We start from the raw sequence: 22292 nt of genomic DNA on the forward strand, positions 1-22292 counted from the left end.
GTGACCTGGAAGTGGATGGGCCGAAGGGACAGGGATCTCCTGGTTGGATTCATTCAGGAGCTGTTTTCTACTGTAGTTCACCAGACTTTTAGAAACATGAGGTTCTGGATCCAGACACCGTCCAAAACCAACCTGCACCACCAACCGCTTCACGTTTCAAACAGATTTTCCCCACTCAGTGACACACCTGCTGAGAAACCATCTCTGGTAATTGGCGACGTTATTTTGTGGAACGTGAAGTTAGAGAATCCAGCAACTATAGTTAAATACATTCCGGGGGCCAGAGCGGGCGACAAGAAATCTTATCTCAAACTACTGGCTAAGACAAAAGCTAAATATGGTACGATTGTTATTTACCTCTGCAGTAATGACCAACGGTTACGCCAATCGGAGGTCACTACACTTAATGGTGAATCGGTGTGTAAGTTTGCAAAAACCATGTCGGACTCTGTAGTTTTCTCTGGACCCCTGCCCAATCTGACCAGTGATGATATGTTTAGTCGCATGTCATGATTCCACCGCTGGTTATCTCGGGGGTGTCCAGCCAACGACGTGGCCTATGTTGATAATTGGAACTCTTTCCGGGGAAAGCCTGGTCTGATTAGACGAGATGGAGTTCACCCCACCTTGGCGGGTGCTTCTCTTATCTCTAGGAATTTAAATTTAAACCCCCAACACCATGACAACCCAGAGTTCAGCCCAGATGGCAGAGCTGCAGTCTTACACGGTTCTCTTCCACTTCTCTAGTACTGTCTCACACCCATATGTAACCCTTTAAATATATTGGGCTACATAAATAAATTAGAAAAGGAAAGGAAAGGAAATGAATGTTCTATTCATTGTTTAGTTTAATAAGAAAACTGCATGTACGGTCTCGTCTAGTAACAATGTTTCCCATGTTTTTCTGTCCCCTGAATGCATCAGGTCAGATCGGCCAATCAGAACTGTAAACACAGTGTAGCCCCGCCCACCATTTTGTTTGAGTGTGAGTGAGCGTCTATTCAGAGACAGAGAGCATCAAGTCGGAGCAGAGTTTTGTAAAGTGAGCGAAGTGAAAGAAAGGAAGAAAAATGAGATAACTTCATTGAAAACAAAGTCTACTGAAGGCAAACAAGTTGTCGGTGAGTGTTTGCTAAAAAGAAAGTAAAAGAAAGTGAGTTAATGATATGGTAGATGTGGTAACTGCTGTCTGCTGAATTCTCTGAGTTTCTGTGATTTAGTGCTTAGAACAGATTAAGTAATTATAGTAGGTGACTTTAACATCCATGTTGATATTAACAGTGACCGTCTTAGCTCTTCATTTATGTCATTATTAAATTCAATTGGCTTGTCGCAGAATGTAAATGGATCAACTCACTGTTTCAATCACACCTTAGATCTTGTCCTAACTTATGGCATAGAAACTGAAGGTCTGACAATATATTCTCATAACCCTCTTTTGAGAATATTACTCCAGTTTTAGCTTCTCTTTATTGGCTCCCCTTTAAAATCCATACTTGAATTTAAAATCCTCCTCCTTACATACAAGGCCCTGAAAGGCCTAGCTCCATCATATATGAAAGACCTCATAGTACCATACTGTCCCAACAGATCACTACGATCTCTAAGTGCAGGTCTGCTTGTGGTTCCTAGAGGTTGTCTGCTTGTTAGAGAAGATCTGGATGAAAGATTTTCAAGACACACTAAGTCTAAAACTAAAAGTTCCACCTGATGGTGGCGCTAGAGGAACGGTCGTATCATCACCAAAACCAGTAGGGTCCTTGTGGTCATTAATGTTGTCACTAAATCTGAGAAGATTTGTATGAAGACTTTACAAAGCACATTCATTCTAATTTAGACGTGTGGCCTGATGGTGGCGCTAGAGGAAAGGTCAACCCACTGGTAGGTTTCATTATCAAGGGCTTATTTGCGATAATTGAGAAAAAAGAAAGAAAATAAGACATTTATTTATCATAACACATCCACCACATTAGAGAATATTCCCTCTGATGCAGCAAAGATGGCGCCCATGATTTGAATTGGCCAGACTCTCTCTAAAAACTGTTATTTACTGCCTCGTACTGGTCAGAGGTTCTTACTGCAGTTTCATTGTGCTCATAATAGAACAGTCACTGGTTCATTTTTTGATGAACTTCTGAATCGATGTGTCTGGAAATAACATGAGTATAACAGTATTATATTGATTTCATGTTATATTCATTAGGTATGTTTTTATTGTGGTACATGTTACCATAGTTTAACTCTGTTAACTGAATTGTATATTTTTTGTCAGGTTTCATTTTTTCAGAAAAGCATCAAGTCTTAATATATTAAAATACCAGAGAAGTCAAGGTTGTGTGTTTATTGGAGGACGTGGGATTGTTAACTGTGCAGTCAACTCTCTGCCAGGGCAACACAATCATTCTCTAAAAGTCTCTTTATATTCAGTTGAAAGTCATCTATCTGTCACCATGTGGCCAGTGTGTTTGTTATTTGTGTTAAAGTAAGAGTCCACTTCTCAACACATGTGTCTCAGCCATAATCCAGATGTTTATTTGAATTTAATCATTGACTCAGTTTCTATGACAACATGAACTCTGGATGTTTGAATCCATCCAAAGAAAAGAGACTTGTTTAGTTTAAAAGTTGTCAAATGTGTTGGAGGAACACAGTGAAAACAGATTAAAGCTGAACGCACCACATAATTTCCCAGCTTCTAAATGTGATCTGATCACCCTGACAACATGTGATGAAGTCAAACTGAGGACAAAGTGAGTTGAGGAGCTTTAACCTCCACTACATCCCTGGTTAGCAGGATGAAGGCGCCCTCTTGTGGTCTTCATCACATTTCACAACAAATCAGATTTGTAGCTGAAGGAGCCTTGGATGAGTGGTGGGACGTCTTCAAGAGACATTGAACTAAGACAAGTTTTTAATATGTGATGTTGATGTTAGCAAAGCAGCAGATGATGGAGAAAAACAGAATTAAATCATCTGTGTTTTCTAAAAAGCTTCTGCACAAAAACACAATCTGTAACTACTGACTCACTCTGACAGTCTAGAATATTGTTTGAAATGATTCTTTAAATCAGAGGTCCTCATTTACCAGGTCATGGACCAGAACCAGACAACAAACCATTTACTACTGGACCATGAGGAGACAATATGATCCTGGAATCTCCCTGAATGATCAACACATCATTGGAGGTTATCTGTGCTGCAGACTCACCACCAGGGGGCGCTCACTGACCAGAGATGTCCAGTTGACTCCATTATAACCACATTTATTAAACTTAAATCAATGACACAATGTAATTATTCATTCAGGAATATTAGAGGTTAATTTTTAAAAAAAAATAGTCAAAGTTATTATTTGTCATTGGTTAAGTATCGGGCCTATGTACAAAATGTTTTTTTTATTTTATAAGTTTTAGTGCTTGTGTTAGTGTGTGTGTATATGTGTGTTGTTGAACTTTCTACATACTGAGGGTGGGTGTGAGTTTTTAACCAACGAGGCTGTTTGAGGGTTTTTATTGTAAAGTTTCCAACCAGAGTTAGAGTTAAAGCTTGAAATGTGACTGTAATTCAGGTAAAACAATTAAATATAACAACATTTTTAAACCCTGGAGGGTGAAATTAAGTAAATTTGAACACATTGAGAAATGAATAAAGCACCTGCAGCAATACAAAGAAGTCATTTTTATTAACTCAAACCTTTGGCAGCTTTAGTTGATGACAATGTCACAACTTCCCCATCAGTCGACATGTTAATATGTGTGAAACTCACATTTTTATCAAAGCTCTGTTTTCTATTGGAAATGGTCATTGAGAAGTAAGACACTCTGAGACGTGAGTTTTCCTTGTGTCACTTTTATTTCAGGATCAAATACAGATTTCAACTGATCACACAGAGACACAAGTGTGTTTTCATCATCAACATTTGAATTTACTGGAGAGTCCAGATAAACAAATAGGTCAGCACAAAGCAGAGCTAGCTGTTATTCTGTTACTGGTAGTAGGAAAGGACATTCTGGGGACGGAGAGAGAATCGTGTTAGAGGGAGGAAAAGGAGGGTTTGAAGTTGGAGGAGGAGGTCAGTTTGATGAGAAGCTGAAAGCTGAAAGGAGACGTTGGACTTGGCAGAGTAACAGTGATAGTATGAGCTATATATGGACATGTTCATGCATCTTTAGTCTTGTCTTTGCAGTTGCATCTAGAGTAAAGTTCTGGGTAAACCGTAGCAACAGTTGTGTCGAGAGGACATGTTTTAGGAAACACGTCAGTTTTTTGCCCCAGTTTCTCCAGTTCCTTGTGGAGCTCATCCAGAGTCTCAATCTGAAAGTATTTGTTCCTGTGTTTCTTGTTCTCACCCCAGTGTGCACTTGCTAACCATTGATTCTTTTCCCTGTTGTAGCAGCAGAATGCTGACCAGAGCATAGAAGGAATATTAATCTTGTTGTTGAGGGTGTTGTTGTTGTTGCTGGGCAGTGCTCCGATTACTACATAACCTTCTTTATTACTGCAGTATTCATCCATAACACATTTGATGCATCCTTCCATGTTGCTCCAGTTTTCTTTATTGAATTTCCTATTTTGTGGAACAACATTGGTCAGGGTAAAGGTAGATTTCATTCCAGTTTTGTCATATGCATAAGAGTTTGGGAACAAATGGCCTCTATTATAACCTAACTTGTTTTCATAGTCCTTTTTCACAGCCTGGTTGTTATAGGTTTTCTGATTATTTTCTGATGCCATGTTGATGTCGCCTTTTGTGTCATCAAGCTGTAACAATTAAAAAGTAAATTACTCATACAAGGTTGATCAAAGTAGATTGAATGTGAAGTTTAGACTTGGTTTCTCCAAATCACATAGTTTATTTGTTCTAGTATTAGTCTACAGGAGAGTAAACTAGTCTATAACTGTCTCTGTGAGCAGCTGTTGATTAGTTACATTGAGAGTTACATTAATACAACAGCTTTCAGTTTAGTAGCATTGCAGCATCATTACAGTTCATTTGAACATGAATGAGTCAAAAACCAACCAAGAAAGCTCACCTGTGGTTCAATCTTCCACTTGGTGTTAGATGCTTTGTCATGATTCCCTCTGTATTTTGCAGCAGAAAACACTGGGATCTTGTTGTTGGTGTCGTAAAGTGTCACAAAGGTTCTGGTGTTTTCAAAGGTCTGGCAAATAGGTTTGTATCTGTTCTGGTCCAGGATGTTCCCTCCCTCCAAGATTCCTGTGATATTTGGTGGAGTTTTCTCAAGAAAGAATTCATTACAATCTTTCATCGATCTCACCACTTCAGTTTCTGTGGGAGCGATGGAGAGAAGGAGGAGAACAGCGAGGGGCAGGAGGGCCTTCAGTGAGGTCATGGTGAATCACTGTGAAAAATAAAAGACAAATATGTGTGTTACAGTTTAAAGTTAAATGAAGTGATCAACTGAAAAGCCATGACTGTTCTCACTATATGCACTCTTTATTTGATGAAACTGTGGACCAGTCTCTATGAAGATGTGTTCATTATTAATTACCAGTCATGTGTTAGGAGATAAAAGACTGGAGCCAAATCTAATGAAACACATGGAAAGTTTGATAGATGGACAGATTCATCTCAAAAGAAAATGTTAATTCTCTCTGTTCAATAACTTGATTGATTTCCATCTACTTTGGTTCAAATAGTAACAAGTAAAACTAGTGACATATTAACAGAATCATTTTAGTCCGACTGTGTCCACATGACTTTGTCAAACAAAACTATACTTACAATCTCAGAAAATACTTAATAAACTGAATTACAGACGCAAAGAAAGAAAATAACCTGTGAAGTTGAAGAATAACTCACCGTCGCTAAGGTTTCCTGAAAATCACTTGGACTTGTCTCCGTGTTCACAGCAGCAGAAACAGGACAGTCTGTGTTGAACATGATGGTTCTCCTCCAATATAAACTCAGCCTGAAGCGGAAGTCCAGTGGGCGAGAGGTGGGGTACACCCTGGGCAGGTCTCCAGTTTATCTCAGGACAAACAGACAAACATTGACACTCACACCTACGGCCAGTTTTGAATCCCCAATGACTTTCACAGGTTCCATGGAACTCCTGGGCCTTCATCTCTTACATAAAATCATCACCTGCATCCACAACGAAAGACTTTTTACTAAAATAGTTTATTTGACGTGTTTCTTCTTCTTTTTTGTGTGTAGCAAAAGCAATCATCTTCATATCTACATCCAACAGCCATGTTTATTAAAACTGTAACAAGAGGGTTTGGTAACACTTTATATTAAGACACACATATTCACCATTAATTAGCTGCTTACTAACATGTATATTAGTAGCAGACTAGCCATTTGTTAGTCATTATAAGTCACTAATTAATACCTTATTCTGCAAGATCTTATTCTACCCTTAATAGACCCTTAATTAAGAATTTCCCTTATGTAAGCTCCTAATTACCCTTTATTCATAGTTACTAAGTAAGTTGTTGCATATGAATTATGACCTAAATATGCATGGCTCAGTAAGGGGCTTGTAAGCTGGTAGTACCACAAGAACAATCATTCACCCCTAATAATACTTATCAAAGATGGTCGATTCATATGGAACTGGACACAAAACCACAAGTGCTAATAGTGTACAAATAACTCATAATTAAGTCTTTGTAATGCAGAATATGTAAGGAAATATATACAAGTGTGTGAAAATAATGAAGTTATGCATGTGTTATTGCACAATCTCAGGGTCAGTATAGTTATAAACATGGATTATTGCACATAGTAAGACCAGAGTCCCCTAACATGCAGGGAATGTGTACTGGTATATGAGATGAGGTGAACATGAATTATTGTACATTCATGAATTATTGCACATTAAATAAATAGTATGGGTTCTACACCCTCAGAGAGAGGAGTTGTACAGGCTAATGGCCACCGGCAGGAATGATTTCCTGTGGCTCTGTGGTGCATTGTGGTGTGATAAGTCTGGTGCTGAATGAACTCCTGTGTCTGGCCAGTACGTCATAACACCAGAGATAAATAAAACAAATACAATTATTTAAGTTTAATATCATCTTAAAAACAAGGTAGAGGCGTGTGTGTGTGTGTGTGTGTGTGTGTGTGTGTGTAAATAAAATAAGATAGAATCAGAAGTGTTATGATTACACACAGACCAGTCATTTAATAAGTTTGCATATTTACCAGGTAGGTTCACAGGAACCTGGATGATATTTACCGGATGACTTGCATACAAAACACACACTGTGAGTCACTGTGTGTAACACCACCTCCATCGGGGGGGCTCAGGCAGACCCAAGTCAACTGTCTGACCATGATAGGCCAGCTCCATATCATCAGGTCATAGCTCCTCCTCCCAACCCCAGTTTGGTCAAGATGAACCATGTAGTGCTCTAGATTTTTATATGTTTTTTTTTTCGTTATAATCTTTCCATTTTCCCGCAGCTTCGTTTTCATGTTCAAAGATTGCTCTTACCATGCTCATCCCAAGACTTTGCTCATCAAGACAGTAGAGAGACAGTAAGGTTAGACAGGGTAGACAGACACCCATGTAAATTAACTAACTCCAGTGCAATTGTAATTTGCCTGGCTGGCATCAGCTCCTTTTGAAGGAACGGGGTAAGCAAATATCTCACCCCTGTACATATTAAGGGCTTTCAAAAGAAAGCCACGGTGACATACAGCGACCTCCATCCCTTCTTGGTCTAATAGCAAATCTTGGATCTCTCTCTCACAGATTCCCCCCACACCCCTTTTCCCAGTGTCTGTGACATAGACAACAAATGTAAATTAAATGAAAGTGGTGTCAGCTATACGGGCCATTGTTTCTCTTGTGATAACGATATTTTGTGACATTATATATTTTCAATATATACAACAATTTACGCAAATTACCTGCAGCTGAGGCTCAGAGTCACACACCATGCCTGCCCCTGGGCTTTTGTTGTGTAGTCTCAGGAGTATGCCTGATTCCTGATCTGAGATGCGTGTTGATAAAAGTCTGGTCAAACTGGTGTGGTTAAAGGTACTAGAAGTAAAAACATGTGAGTAATTAAAGCAACCCCCAACATCTATGAATTGAGGCATCTATACACTGACCCGTACAATACTATCCCCATCTGTATTCCATTTCATCATTTCTACGCATCCACACAGGATGTTAAATACAACAGTACAAAATCTTTGGCACTCACATTACCTCTATACACAGTCAAACACCCCATAGCTCCAAAACACTAACAAATATGCAGTGAACAAAGTCATGTTCTTTTATCACATTTATTAAATGTTAAATCTAAATGTTAAATATGAATATTAAATGTAGGGAGGCAGTAAACCTCCAAAATAGACGAATTACCAAAACCAAACAATATACAAACCAACGTAACTGAGAAGTTACCAAAAGGAAATTACACACCCACTCCCTCTCTCCCCACTCCCTCTCTCCCCACACACACCCACTCCCTCTCTCCCCACTCCCTCTCTCCCCACACACACCCACTCCCTCTCTCCCCACTCCCTCTCTCCCCACACACACCCCACTCCCTCTCTCCCCACTCCCTCTCTCCCCACACACACCCACTCCCTCTCTCCCCACTCCCTCTCTCCCCACACACACCCACTCCCTCTCTCCCCACTCCCTCTCTCCCCACACACACCCACTCCCTCTCTCCCCACTCCCTCTCTCCCCACACACACCACTCCACTTCCCTCCTCCTCCCCCACTCCCTCTCTCCCCACACACACACACACTCCCTCTCTCCCCACTCCCTCTCTCCCCACACACACACACACACTCCCTCTCTCCCCACTCCCTCTCTCCCCACACACACTCCCTCTCTCCCCACTCCCTCTCTCCCCACACACACACTCCCTCTCTCCCCACACACACACACTCCCTCTCTCCCCACACACACACACACACACACTCCCTCTCTCCCCACACACACACACACACACACACACACACACTCCCTCTCTCCCCACACACACACACACACACACACACACACACACACACACACACACACACACACACACACACACACACCCCCCCGTGTGGGAACAGGGTCAGTAGCAGAGAGTAAGTTGGCTCGAGTCAGTCGACGGGAACCAGAAACAGGCCAGTGAAGCAAGAGGAGGCGGAGGTGGAGTATCAGTGCAAAGTAACAGTGACGAAGTAGCCATGGCTAAATGGCCGGGTTTACTCAGGGCTCTTCAGCTTAGCTTTAGTGTAGATAAAGTCCAGTTCACAGTTAGTTTGTGCCCCAGCAGACACAGAATTCGACTGAACGGCTAAGGGCCCAGCCAGCAGCAGCCATCCCGACTATGCCTTGAAGCAGCATTCGATGTACCTGCTTGACCTTAGCAAGGTCATCCTCTGGTGCAATTGTATACACCACATCATTGCCAGGAGGAGCTTTAATCACCTGATACACCACAGGATTCCACCTGTGCTGGATCTTATGACGGTCCTTCCAGCCAAACTCCTTTAGCCGAACTAACTGACCCACAACAAGTGGCTCTGACCAGACAGACTGATCGTGATTTTCCGTCTGACGTTGGGCAGTTTTCCTCAACCTGTCCTTGACACCTTCAAAAGCCCAGATCCAGACATTTACGGTCCCATCAACAGGGTCCTGCACCCTTCCCTGTGTGGCAACACGAGGGATAATTTACTCAGTTATGTCTCAAAACTCTTTTCTCTTTTGTATACAACCGACAACGCCACCTTGGGTTAGGGCCCAAGGACCCGTATTAAAGGTCAATTACCAACTATTACAAAAGGACACAGGTTCGTTCAATCAGGGAGAATAGGAGACGGAGTTCAATTATCACATACAAAAACTTTATTTTTGGCACTCTAAAATAAACAAGGCATGGGACGAAATGAAAATAATAAAAAAAACAGAGCCAACTGAGAAAAAGGATACGAGCTGGGGCTTACCGGCTGGAGGAGGAACCAACGTGGGGAGTGACGTCCACAATAAAAATGAAAAGGGGGGGCACCCCACTCACACAACCAAAAAAACGTGAGGAGCGCACAAAATAAGCAGGGACCACCACAGACACACACACACAGGGGACCAACACCACCCGGGGAAGAACCACCACCACCGTCCACCTCCAGCTCTAGGGAAAATAAAGCACAGTTAACAGGGCTCACAATTAAAGGAAAACAAACAATATCCCACATATAAACGAATTAAAGAATAATCAATTAATACACTAAGGAATAATACAATTAGATTAATCAAAAATCAAACAAATTAACAAACAGATTAAAGAGTCTCTGGCCAGAGATATCTACTCAACCGTAATCGTAACTAATCCATTTCTGACAAGTAACTGAGGGCTGAAATTAAGAAGTTTTCCCCCCAAATAGAACGTAAATAATTACAATAAACTCCCAAAATGACACCTTACTCAAGCAAAGCAAACCACTTAACCAAAAAAATAAATAACCACAATAAACTTTACTATTAATCAGAAAAAGAAACAAAATATAAATAAATGAATAAACAAAATTACACCACACCTTGAGAATTGCATTTAAAACGCACACACACGTAAGCACTCACGCACACACGTGGGCACTCACGCACACACGCAAACACTCACGCACACACGCACACACGCAATCCAAACTAGGGGCTGAGGGTCTGGACTGGGCTCGTAATGTCCAGCACAAGCGGTAGCCACACACCAACGAACGCGCACCGCCACACGTGCAATAGCAGCAGAAAACCCGGGCCAGCAGCGCGAAGCAGGTCGACCCAAAACGGCCGTCAAGAACCCAAAGTCAGGAGCAGCGAAATAACAGGAACAACGAAGTAGCAGTAGCAAGGTAGCAGTAGCGAAGTGGCGAGGCAGCCGTGGCTAATCAGCCGGGATTATTCAGTACCAGTCTTACTCTGCTTGGCGTCCAAACTACCGGCCTTTTATCCGGTCGGTTTCGGTCTCTACCAAAAAGGGAGAGGGGTGAAGAGGGTCGACGTAGCGGCGGGGGACAGCCACCACAACACCAACAACCAGCACTGTTAGAGGGAGAGGAGTGGAGAAAGGAGGAGGCTCAACACCTGGCCAAGACAATTAGCAGCAGCAGCACACCGCAACTCACCTAAACGCCAGTGATAGCGACCCCAGTGCCCTGCCAGGACCGCGTCAAGGATGCCGGATCTATCGGAAAGGTTATGTTTGAATTAACTGACACTAACAAGTGTGCACTTTTACCGGCATGCTAATGCGTGCCTACCTGTCCGATGCAGTGAGCAGCGGGGACAACCTGGAAGTGGGCGGGCCGACGAGGCAGGAAGCGAGAGGACAGGGGGGAGAAACCTCTCCTACTTTTATCCTCTCTGTGTGACTAATGATTGGCCAGAGAGGGCAGGGTGAACCGGAAGTATTCAAGACAGTGGTGCCTCATACCACTACACCTGCAAGAAATCAACAGGGAGCCTTGCCTCACGACCAAACATGAGGAAAAATGGTGATTCCTCAGTGGATTGATGTGGTGTGGTATTATAAGCATATAATACCTGAGATAGACAAAAGTGCCAATCACGCTTTCAAGAGGGAGGCAAAGTGTGCAGCAAATCATGAAGTGTGCGATTGAAACACTCGCACTGAGCGTTACCTGCAAGATAGTACAGTGTGGTGCAGCATTTTTCACAAACCACATAGCTGCTGGATGAGTGCACCTTCGAAATTGTAACCCTGATTAGAATGAATGTGTGCCAGAACACCAAATTTTTCAAACCACTCTGTGACAAACACCTGTGCCACTGTAGCAGCACACTGGTCACAAGTGGGAATGGCAAGAGTGTTGCTGAAAAAAACATTCGTCAACACAAGGACATTTTCCAGTCCATTATGGGTTGGTTCAGGCAGGGTGAAATCCATCGCCAGGATTTCGTTAGGCTCTGACACAAGCAGATGTCCCATAAAGCTACGAACTGATGGTCCGGAGTCCTTAGCCACTTGGCACCGCTCACAAGTCTGACATCAGCGCCTCACATCTGACGACATCCCCGGCTAATAGCAACACTGCCTGAGTAATTCCAGAGTCCTGCCCACCCTCTGGTGGCCGTGATTTTGATGGACCTCTGTGAGGACTTTATCCTTTAAAGCAACTGGCAAAAGCATCTGGCTAAAAACAATTAGCAATAGGAGCTCACCATGACTCACCTATGGTCCGGTCAGTGGCAGTAAATGAGCCCAACAATATTGCCACCACGGAAATGCCAGATCTATTAAAGAGTGACATTTATGTTAAATAAAACTCTAAGGAGTGTAAACAACCAGCATGCTAAGGTGCGCATACTTATGTGAGCGTCGAGAGCAGTGACCTGGAAGTGGATGGGCCGAAGGGACAGGGATCTCCTGGTTGGATTCATTCAGGAGCTGTTTTCTACTGTAGTTCACCAGACTTTTAGAAACATGAGGTTCTGGATCCAGACACCGTCCAAAACCAACCTGCACCACCAACCGCTTCACGTTTCAAACAGATTTTCCCCACTCAGCGACACACCCGCTGAGAAACCATCTCTGGTAATTGGCGACGTTATTTTGTGGAACGTGAAGTTAGAGAATCCAGCAACTATAGTTAAATACATTCCAGGGGCCAGAGCAGGCGACAAGAAATCTTATCTCAAACTACTGGCTAAGACAAAGGCTAAATACGGTACGATTGTTATTTACGTCTGCAGTAATGACCAACGGTTACGCCAATCGGAGGTCACTACACTTAATGGTGAATCGGTGTGTAAGTTTGCAAAAACGATGTCGGACTCCGTAGTTTTCTCAGTACCCCTGCCCAATCTGACCAGTGATGATGTGTTTAGTCGCATGTCGTGATTCCACCGCTGGTTATCTCGGGGGTGTCCAGCCAACAACGTGACCTATGTTGATAATTGGAACTCTTTCCGGGGAAAGCCTGGTCTGATTAGACGAGATGGAGTTCACCCCACCTTGGCGGGTGCTTCTCTTATCTCTAGGAATTTAAATTTAAACCCCCAACACCATGACAATCCAGAGTTCAGCCCAGATGGCAGAGCTGCAGTCTTACACAGTTCTCTTCCACTTCTCTAGTACTGTCTCACACCCATATGTAACCCTTTAAATATATTGGGCTACATAAATAAATTAGAAAAGGAAAGGAAAGGAAAGGAATGTTCTATTCATTGTTTAGTTTAATAAGAAAACTGCATGTACGGTCTCGTGTAGTAACAATGTTCCCCATGTTTTTCTGTCCCCTGAATGCATCAGGTCAGATTGGCCAATCAGAACTGTAAACACAGTGTAGCCCCGCCCACCATTTTGTTTGAGTGTGAGTGAGCGTCTATTCAGAGACAGAGAGCATCAAGTCGGAGCAGAGTTTTGTAAAGTGAGCGAAGTGAAAGAAAGGAAGAAAAATGAGATAAATTCATTGAAAACAGAGTCTACTGAAGGCAAACAAGTTGTCGGTGAGTGTTTGCTAAAAAGAAAGTAACAGAAAGTGAGTTAATGATATGGTAGATGTGGTAACTGCTGTCTGCTGAATTCTCTGAGTTTCTGTGATTTAGTGCTTAGAACAGATTAAGTAATTATAGTAGGTGACCTTAACATCCATGTTGATGTTAACAGTGACCGTCTTAGCTCTTCATTTATGTCATTATTAAATTCAATTGGCTTGTCGCAGAATGTAAATGGATCAACTCACTGTTTCAATCACACCTTAGATCTTGTCCTAACTTATGACAATATATTCTCATAACCCTCTTTTGAGAATATTACTCCAGTTTTAGCTTCTCTTTATTGGCTCCCCTTTAAAATCCGTACTTGAATTTAAAATCCTCCTCCTTACATACAAGGCCCTGAAAGGCCTAGCTCCATCATATATGAAAGACCTCATAGTACCATACTGTCCCAACAGATCACTACAATCTCTAAGTGCAGGTCTGCTTGTGGTTCCTAGAGTTTCTAAAAGTAGAATGGGAGGTAGAGCCTTCAGCTATCAGGCTCCTCTCCTATGGAACCAGCTTCCAGTTTGGGTTCAGGAGGCAGCCACAGTCTCTACGTTTAAGGTCAGGACTAAGACTTTTCTTTTTGACAAAGCTTGTAGTTAGAGCTGGACTTAACCATCCCTTAGTTATGCTGCTATAGGCCTAGGCTGCAGGGGGACGATGCACCGAGGACATGTCCTCTCCTCTCTCCTCTCTGGCACCAAGCTCCTGTTCTCTAATCCCTTATAATTTATTTTCTATTACTAACCGCTGGATGAACACCGGTTTGCAGATGACACCACCGTAGTGGGTCTCATATCGGACAACGACGAGACTCACTACAGAGAGGAGATCCAGCACCTGACAGGATGGTGTTCAGACAACAACCTTGTCCTGAACACCAGCAAGACCAAAGAGGTCATCGTGGACTTCAGGAGATCCAGGAGGAAGGAACACACCCCTCTCCTCATTCATGGGGAGGAGGTGGAGCGGGTGGACAACATCAAGTTCCTTGGCATCCACATCACATCTGACCTCACTTGGTCCACGCATACATCTCACCTGGTGAAGAAGGCCCAACAAAGGCTCTTCTTCCTCAGGAAGCTGAAAAGGACTGGACTCTCCTCTCAGCTTCTGACAAACTTCTACAGAGCCACAATAGAGAGCATCCTCTGTCTGAGTGCAACAGTGTGGTATGGGAGCTGCACTGTACAGGACAGGAAGGACTTGGCCCGGGTAGTGAAAACCGCACAGGGGATTGTTGGGAGTCCTCTCCCACACCTGGACTCAATATATGACAGCCGGGTCCAAAGGAGGGCTGGCCGTATAGCTGCAGACCCCACCCACCCAGGCCACGAACTGTTTGTGCCTCTTCCCTCCAGGAAGAGGTTCAGGAATATAAAGACCAACACAAACAGACTGAGACACAGCTTCTTCCCCAGAGCTGTGAAATCCATCACCCCATCTCCTCACATACCCCCCCATCCAGAGACTGAGCATTAAACCCCTGCAGATGCCAGATAGACTCTGATACTGCACTGCACCTTATCTAAACATGCTGCTATACATGCAATATTCATACTGGTCACTTTAAATATCCTTGATTGCACTACTACCTCTCATCTCATCTTATTTTATTCTTAAATTCTATTTTTTATTTTAACTTGTTATTCTATTTTATATTTCCTATTCTATATTTATATTATTTATATATCTCAGGTCTGTACATTTATACCAAGAGCTGCTGAACAGAATTTCGTTGTGCCTTGCATAATGACAATAAAGATTCTTGATTCTTGATTCTTGAACAGTTAACCAACCTGCCCATGAATCCTGTTATACTCTCAAACTGTCATATAAGATCATCAGCTATATGTTGTATTATTAGATTCTACGTGTTTCCTTCAGCTCGATATATGTATCTATGACAGAAGTTTGTTTACTCTCCTGCTCTTCCTTTCTCTCTATCGTCTATGTTTCTACCAGGCTGGCCTTCGACAGATGGGTCCCTCCATATGAGCTGGATTCTGCTCAAGGTTTCTTTCTTTTAACAGGGAGTTTTTCATTGCCACCGTTGCCCCCCCGGCTTGCTCTGGAGGTTTCAGGACAGTTTTTTTAAACCGTCTTGAGACAATTTGTATTGATATTAGTGCTATATAAATACAATTGAATTGAATTGAATTGATTGTCTCTTTGATCCACCAAAGAGAAATATTCAATGCGTCATTGACTACAAATATTTTGGAAGTCGTTAAACCAGTTAAACATGAAGATGCATCTCTTAGACACGCCCTTGGTTGTGTTGTTGATGAAAAACACGTCAGAACAGTTGATCCTGGAAAATCACCACAGCTCCTCCTTCTTTGTCACAAGTTTAGATTTCTGATGCAATTAAGTTCAAATCTGGTGCTACTTCCTACTCTGAAACATTTCTTTTATTGTTGTGTTGTGAAGCAATTCCTCCATGCAGCTACAAATAAGTAAGTAGGTTCAAACTGCTTAATATATTTAGTTTTGTGTTAATTGTGTTAATTCTTTGTATTTACTGTCAAAGGTTTCACTGGTTGATGATAGGTTATTCATTCAGTTCAGGAAATCAGTTCAAACCAGATAACTTTTCACATTGGATCTTTTATCCAAACCTGGAAAATCTCTCTCATGACTTGTTTAGAAAACATGTCAGCATAATAACTTATCATTCTTTCCATGAGCTTCTTTGTCGATCTTTGTTTGGACTGATCACTGATGCTGGATATGTATATGTAAAACACAGATTTCCAGGTTGTATTTATGTCTGAATATACAAACTAAGTGACCTGCTAGATCTACAAGCTCATTATGGAGAAATTATGTAGAAACTGATGTAAAAAGTCCTATGAAGGTGAATGATGTGGATTTTATTTTGCTTGTTTTTTTTTTTTTTATCATAAATGAAGTCAAATCACACCAACATGAACAACACTGTTTGTAGAGATGACTGTTGACATAATCATAAGACATTTGACAATAATGGCAATGTCACAATGCAGAAAATAAAATATGTCAACAATCAGTTTTCATGAGCACATCAATGTCTGACTGAAACGCACCATAAAGTTGTTTAGCAGGAAAACTTCTCCATCAAACAAACAGCGCCTGCTTCAGTGAAGAATTAGTCAAAGTCTGATAACTCCTCCCTCTCCCTCATGTTTCCTTGTTCCCTCCCCTTTAGATCTCTGCATTGAAGATGGGTCGAACCAACATGTGTTGAAGTGTGAGAGCTGATTGGCTCCATTCACTGTAGAGTCACATGTTGTTGAGATCAGAGCACAGACTAGAGTCACTTCTAGGAAACAGAAACTCACTCGGTCGTCGACACTGAGAGGAGAAATGGAGCAAAAAGGAGTTCATCTGGACAGAGAAACCTTCTCTTGTTCCATCTGTCTGGATCTACTGAGGGATCCTGTGACTACTTCCTGTGGACACAGCTATTGCATGAACTGTATTAAAAGCCACTGGGATGGAGAAGACCAGAAGGGAATCTACAGCTGCCCTCAGTGCAGGAAGACTTTCATACCGAGGCCTGTCCTGGAGAAAAACACCATGTTAGCAGAGTTAGTGGAGCAGCTGGAGAAGACTGGATTCCAAGCTGCTCCAGCTGATCACTGCTATGCTGGACCTGAAGATGTGGCCTGTGATGTCTGCACTGGGAGGAAGCTGAAAGCCTTCAAGTCCTGTCTGGTCTGTCTGGCCTCTTACTGTGAGAAACACCTCCAACCTCACTACGATGCAGCTCCATTAAAGAAACACAAGCTGGTGGATCCCTCCAAGAAGCTCCAGGAGAACATCTGCTCTTGTCATGATAAGATGATGGAGATTTTCTGTCGTACTGATCAGCAGAGTATCTGTTATCTCTGCACAATGGATGAACATAAAGGCCATGAAACAGTCCCAGCTGCAGCAGAAAGGACTGAGAAGCAGAAGGAGGTGGAGGTGATGCTACAAAACATCCTGCAGGGAATCCAGGAGAGAAAGAAAAATGTGGAGCTGCTTAGACAGGAGCTGAAGGCCATCAAAGACTCTGCTGATAAAACAGTGGAGGACAGTAAGGAGATCTTCACTGAGATGATCCGTCTCCTCCAGAAAAGAAGCTCTGATGTGGAGCAGCTGGTCAGATCCCAGCAGCAAACTGAAGAGAGTCGAGTCAAAGATGTTGAGGAGAAGCTGGAGCAGCAGATCACTGAGCTGGAGAGGAAAGGCTCCGAGCTGAAGCAGCTCTTAAACACAGAGGATCACAACCAGTTTCTACACAACTACCCCTCACTGCCACCACCCAGTGAGTCTACACACTCATCCAGCATCAAGATTCGTCCTCTGACGTACTTTAAGGATGTGAAAGCAGCTGTGACAGAGACCAGAGAGAAACTACAGGACATTCTGAGAGAGACATGGACAAACATCTCAGTGACAGTGACTGAAGTGGGTGTTTTACTGCCACAACCAGAGCCAAAGAGCAGAGATGAATTCTGGAAATATTCACATGAAATCACACTGGATCCAAACACAGCAAACACACATCTGTTATTATCTGAGGGAAACAGAAAAGTAACAAGAATGAATCAACCTCAGTCTTATTCTGATCATCCAGACAGATTCACTTATTGGAGACAGGTCCTGAGTAGAGAGAGTCTGACTGGACGTTGTTACTGGGAGGTGGAGTGGAGAGGAAGAGAAAGAGGAGTTCATGTAGCAGTCGCATACAAGAATATGAGCAGAGCAGGGAACTTAGAGGAATGTGGATTTGGATCCAATGACAAATCTTGGTCATTATATTGTGGACCAAACAGTTATAGATTTTGGTACAACAATGTCCCAACTTCTGTCTCAGGTCCTGTTTCCTCCAGAGTAGGAGTGTACCTGGATCACAGAGCAGGTCTTCTGTCTTTCTATAGAGTCTCTGAAACCATGACTCTCCTCCATAGAGTCCAGACCACATTCACTCAGCCTCTCTATGCTGGACTTGGTCTTTTTCCTGGATCCTCTGCTGAGTTGATTAAAGTCAAATAGACAGAAGTCTCTTCAGGGACAGTTGGTTAAAATGTGTCTTCTAGCCTCCAGGTGGTTTGGTCTCCATGGTTGTAGCTGAGAGCTCATTGTTGTGTCGTGTCTTCATTGCTCAGAGATCAGCTGTCCATCACACTTTGTGGGCGGTACTTTGTCGTCTCCTGCTTTGTTGTTTGCTTGATGTTGGACTGTGTTTGGGTTTTCTCCTTCCTGTGTCTGTTTAGCCACGGAGGCTCTCACTGCTCACCATGACTTTGATTCACATAAACTGACATTTGTCCACATGACAATCTGAACTTGTCTGAGCTCTGGACGTCTCATCAACATTTTTGTTGATGTGTTTGTATGTTGTTGTTTCTAAACTCACTGAACAAGAGTCATTGATCAGACTTTACTGATTTAATGGGGAACAAACTGAAGCTTCACATGATGAATAAAGCTGCTGTTTGTCACACATGAACAAATGACCGTCTCCTGTCTTGATGGGATCTCAAACAAAGCTCTTGTAGAAAATGTGGAGCTAAGGTGAGGAGACTTTGACTTAGACAGACTTTAATGATTCACAAGGGAAATTACTTTGTCACAGGAGCATCGTTGCACACAAAAGTAACACTCTTAATAATGGAGTTAACAGTCACACAACTGAAATTACAAACCTCTGCCAGATGGAGGAGCTATAAGATTATTTTCTGAAGTCAAACTGAATCTTGGATGAAGTTTCACAATAAGACTAATTTTTAGTAATTTTGGGGTTTTCAGTATTTTTTTTAATTCAGTTTATATGTTTTTCAACACTGAAACTCTCGTAGGCTAATGTGATAATGTGATGGACCAAAGTATCTGAAAAATGCCGAAATGTTCACCATCAAACTTCACCACTTACTGCATTTAGAGTCTAGTGGAACAAAATATGTTTAACTTAGAACAGGAAGTGAATTTTATCTTGCAAAAGATATGGTACCCTTCAAGACGGTAGAAAACGAGGGGTTCAAACGCCTGCTTAAAGTAGTTGAGCCGTGGTTCGAGCTGCCCAGACGAAAATACTTCTCCAACACGGCCATGCCACGTCTCTACTCTGAATGCAGAGAAAATATTGTCTGTTTTTCATTTTTCAATTTAAGATCGTGATAAAATCGAAATCGTGATTTTATTTTTTCAAAAATTGTATTTTTGCCATATTGCCCACCCCTACGTCTGAGTAAAGTTTCCCATGTTTGTGTTTGAGGTGATTCTGGTATAAGACTGGAGTTGGGAAGATTCAAGGTGCTACAGACCACAATGGTGTCATGTGACTGAGGTGATTTTCTTCCGCTGGTCTCAGCAACAGTTGATTTGACTTTTCAGGGTCAAGTGAAATGTTGTTTTCTCATGATGTCCCTGTTCACCTGAATTCACCCTGTAGGACAATAAAGTACTTTGGAAACACAAACTCAGTGCTACAAGACAACAAACAACAACATGTGTGTGTGTGTGGTTTTATTGGGGAACTGGTTCACCAAGAACTTGGTGAACCAGTTCCCTCTCATCTAGACACAGACTTCTGAATTTTATAGAAGTGGATCTAGAGTTTTGCAAAATGCAGAAGTCTGTGTCTTCACCCTGTAGGCCAATAAGGCTCTTTGTAAATATAACCTCAGTGCTACAAGCCAACAAACAAGGCGTGTGTATGTGTCTAGATTTAGAGTTTTTTTGTTTTATTCTTGTGTAACTGTGGCTCCGATTAAAGAAGACTAACCTTTTAAAATGGAGCTGATGAGTAGAATGAGCCTCCTTCAGCTCCAACTCTGTAACACAACTAATCTTGTTGTCACACACAGACATATGAGGTTCCCTTCCCTCAGTGATGTGGTTCTACTGTGTTTTTTACATGAACACACACACATGGTCCTCGTTTCTTGAGACGTGTCACTGTAGTTTTTATCTTTATTCTGCTATAGTTTGGAGTCAGGTCTTTGTAATGATTAGAGAGCTTCTCCACTCACACTAGTGTCTCTCTGACAAACTAAACATCTAAATTCTCACTAACGTTCATATCAAAGAGAAGAGCTGCTGCTGGTAAACACACAGACACTTGGTCACAACTTTGTCTGGACTCAGAAGCTCCTGTTTCTAAAAGTCTGGTGAGCTACAGCAGGAAACAACGTCTTCCCACAGATCTTTTAGAGAGTTAGTCCAGATCACCTTCCTGAACACTGAGCTCATTTTATATGAACGTGTATCAGGTTTGATCTAAAGCTGTTTCTATGACAACAGTGAGGGCCAACACTTGTCACCTGTGACAGACTAGTTCAGAGTTCAGAGAAACCAGGCGACTGGTGGTTTGGTGACAAGAATCAAAACGGGTGAGAGAGTCAGAGTCAGGCTGATGGATCCGTGGTGGATATAAACCACAACTATCAGCTTCAGGAGACGTGATGACAATTTCACTTCTTTTCTTTTTCTTTTTTTTCTTGTTTTCAGTCAGAAAAACTAAAAGCATTTCTTTTTCAACATTCTGAAAACTTCTCTTTTACTCCTCCCTGTGTTTGTGGGAGGAGTAAAATAGTTCATTGGTCTATTTGCCCAGAATAAAAGGAGAAGGAGATTATTTCTCATCAGTGTGTAACTGGTGTTTGACCTGTGCGGATCTTTGGTTTGTGTTATCCAGGTCTTATCATCACATTACCATGAGCTTCAGATGAGGACGGAGGACCACAGTGTTTCTCTATTATATTGTTTATTCTTTTGTTTCTTCGTCTAACTTCTTCTTCCAGATCTGTGTCCTCTGTGTTAAGTGTCTTGTGTGTTTCTTTTGTTTACTTCTTACTAAAATCTAGACTGGTTTCCACCTGTAACAGTCTGAACATGCTGCTCACTGGTTCATTACAAAATGAAAAAAAGAAAAATGTTTTCAGTTGTTTCTGAATGATTTCAAACACCAGTCTTTGAAATCTAATTAAATACGTTTTAAAGTATCTAAGTTGTGTGAATTTAATAAATGCACCATCTTTACAAGTAGACAGAGTGGCGCCATCTTGTGGCAGAACAGTGCAGTAGATGGTCCTGGTTGTATGTGCTGTGAGTGACCTTTGACCTGATGTGTTGATGACTCTTGGAACAAGTTATGAACAAAGACTCACTTCCATCATCGTCTTTAAAGTAGAGACATGACTCCTTCAGACCTTCCTTGTATCTGTCCTTTTAGGCCTCTCATATTCAAGAATTATAAAATATTCAACCTCCTAACATGTTCGTTGATATCGTTAAGAATCTGGGTGGACGGCAAAAGAAGAATTGAACAAAGAAACATGTTTCTAGTCTGATCACATGACAATAAACTCTTTGAAAGTTTAATCTCAAACAGTCGATGCTGCAGCCACTGATCTGAAACTAGAAAACACACGTGTTGATTTAATAACTACAGATCCTGGTCAATGATTTATTTTTATTTCTTTACTGCTGACAGTTACCTCAGTCAGGTCAGTTATTCATAACTGTTCAGGTATGAAAGAACAGCCTGTAGACGTGGCTCTGCAGAGTTGGACACAGAGTCAACAGCATTCATCCGGCATCTTTGTGTCTTTCCTTTTTGGATGTGCGTGTTTTTGAGTAAACTGGATGTTTTCTGTTCACTGTGGGTTTGGATGAGGTGTTGTGATAGTTTTCATCGTCTATCCAGAGCAGAGAGAATGTAGACTGAAAGAAGAAATAACCAGACGAGTCAACACACTGACAAGGTAAATAACAAAGCTTCATTTCTTCTATTGGAACAAGTCAAACTCCTTGTTACACTCTGT

The 22292-nt window shown here is 42.0% G+C and overlaps 1 protein-coding gene across 1 annotated transcript; it reads left to right on the plus strand.

The window, feature by feature from the left end:
• The first annotated feature begins 16690 nt into the window (after positions 1-16690).
• LOC125014685 (tripartite motif-containing protein 16-like) lies at positions 16691-19458 on the plus strand. Its single transcript, XM_047595962.1, has 2 exons — positions 16691-18257; positions 18339-19458. The coding sequence occupies exons 1-2, from the start codon at positions 16843-16845 to the stop codon at positions 18517-18519; spliced, it is 1596 nt and encodes a 531-aa protein (XP_047451918.1). The 5' UTR covers positions 16691-16842; the 3' UTR covers positions 18520-19458.
• The last annotated feature ends 2834 nt before the right edge of the window (positions 19459-22292 follow it).

This window comes from Mugil cephalus, chromosome 1, assembly GCF_022458985.1.
Source record: "Mugil cephalus isolate CIBA_MC_2020 chromosome 1, CIBA_Mcephalus_1.1, whole genome shotgun sequence".
Lineage (NCBI taxonomy): Eukaryota > Metazoa > Chordata > Actinopteri > Mugiliformes > Mugilidae > Mugil > Mugil cephalus.

What these genes read in the sequence shown, in the direction of transcription:
- LOC125014685 (XM_047595962.1), top strand. Translation starts at nt 16,843, where the DNA reads ATGGAGCAAAAAGGAGTTCATCTGGACAGAGAAACCTTCTCTTGTTCC. An exon ending in TTAGAGGAATGTGGATTTGG is followed by an intron (nt 18,258 to 18,338) that starts ATCCAATGACAA and finishes AACTTCTGTCTC; the next exon opens with AGGTCCTGTTTCCTCCAGAG.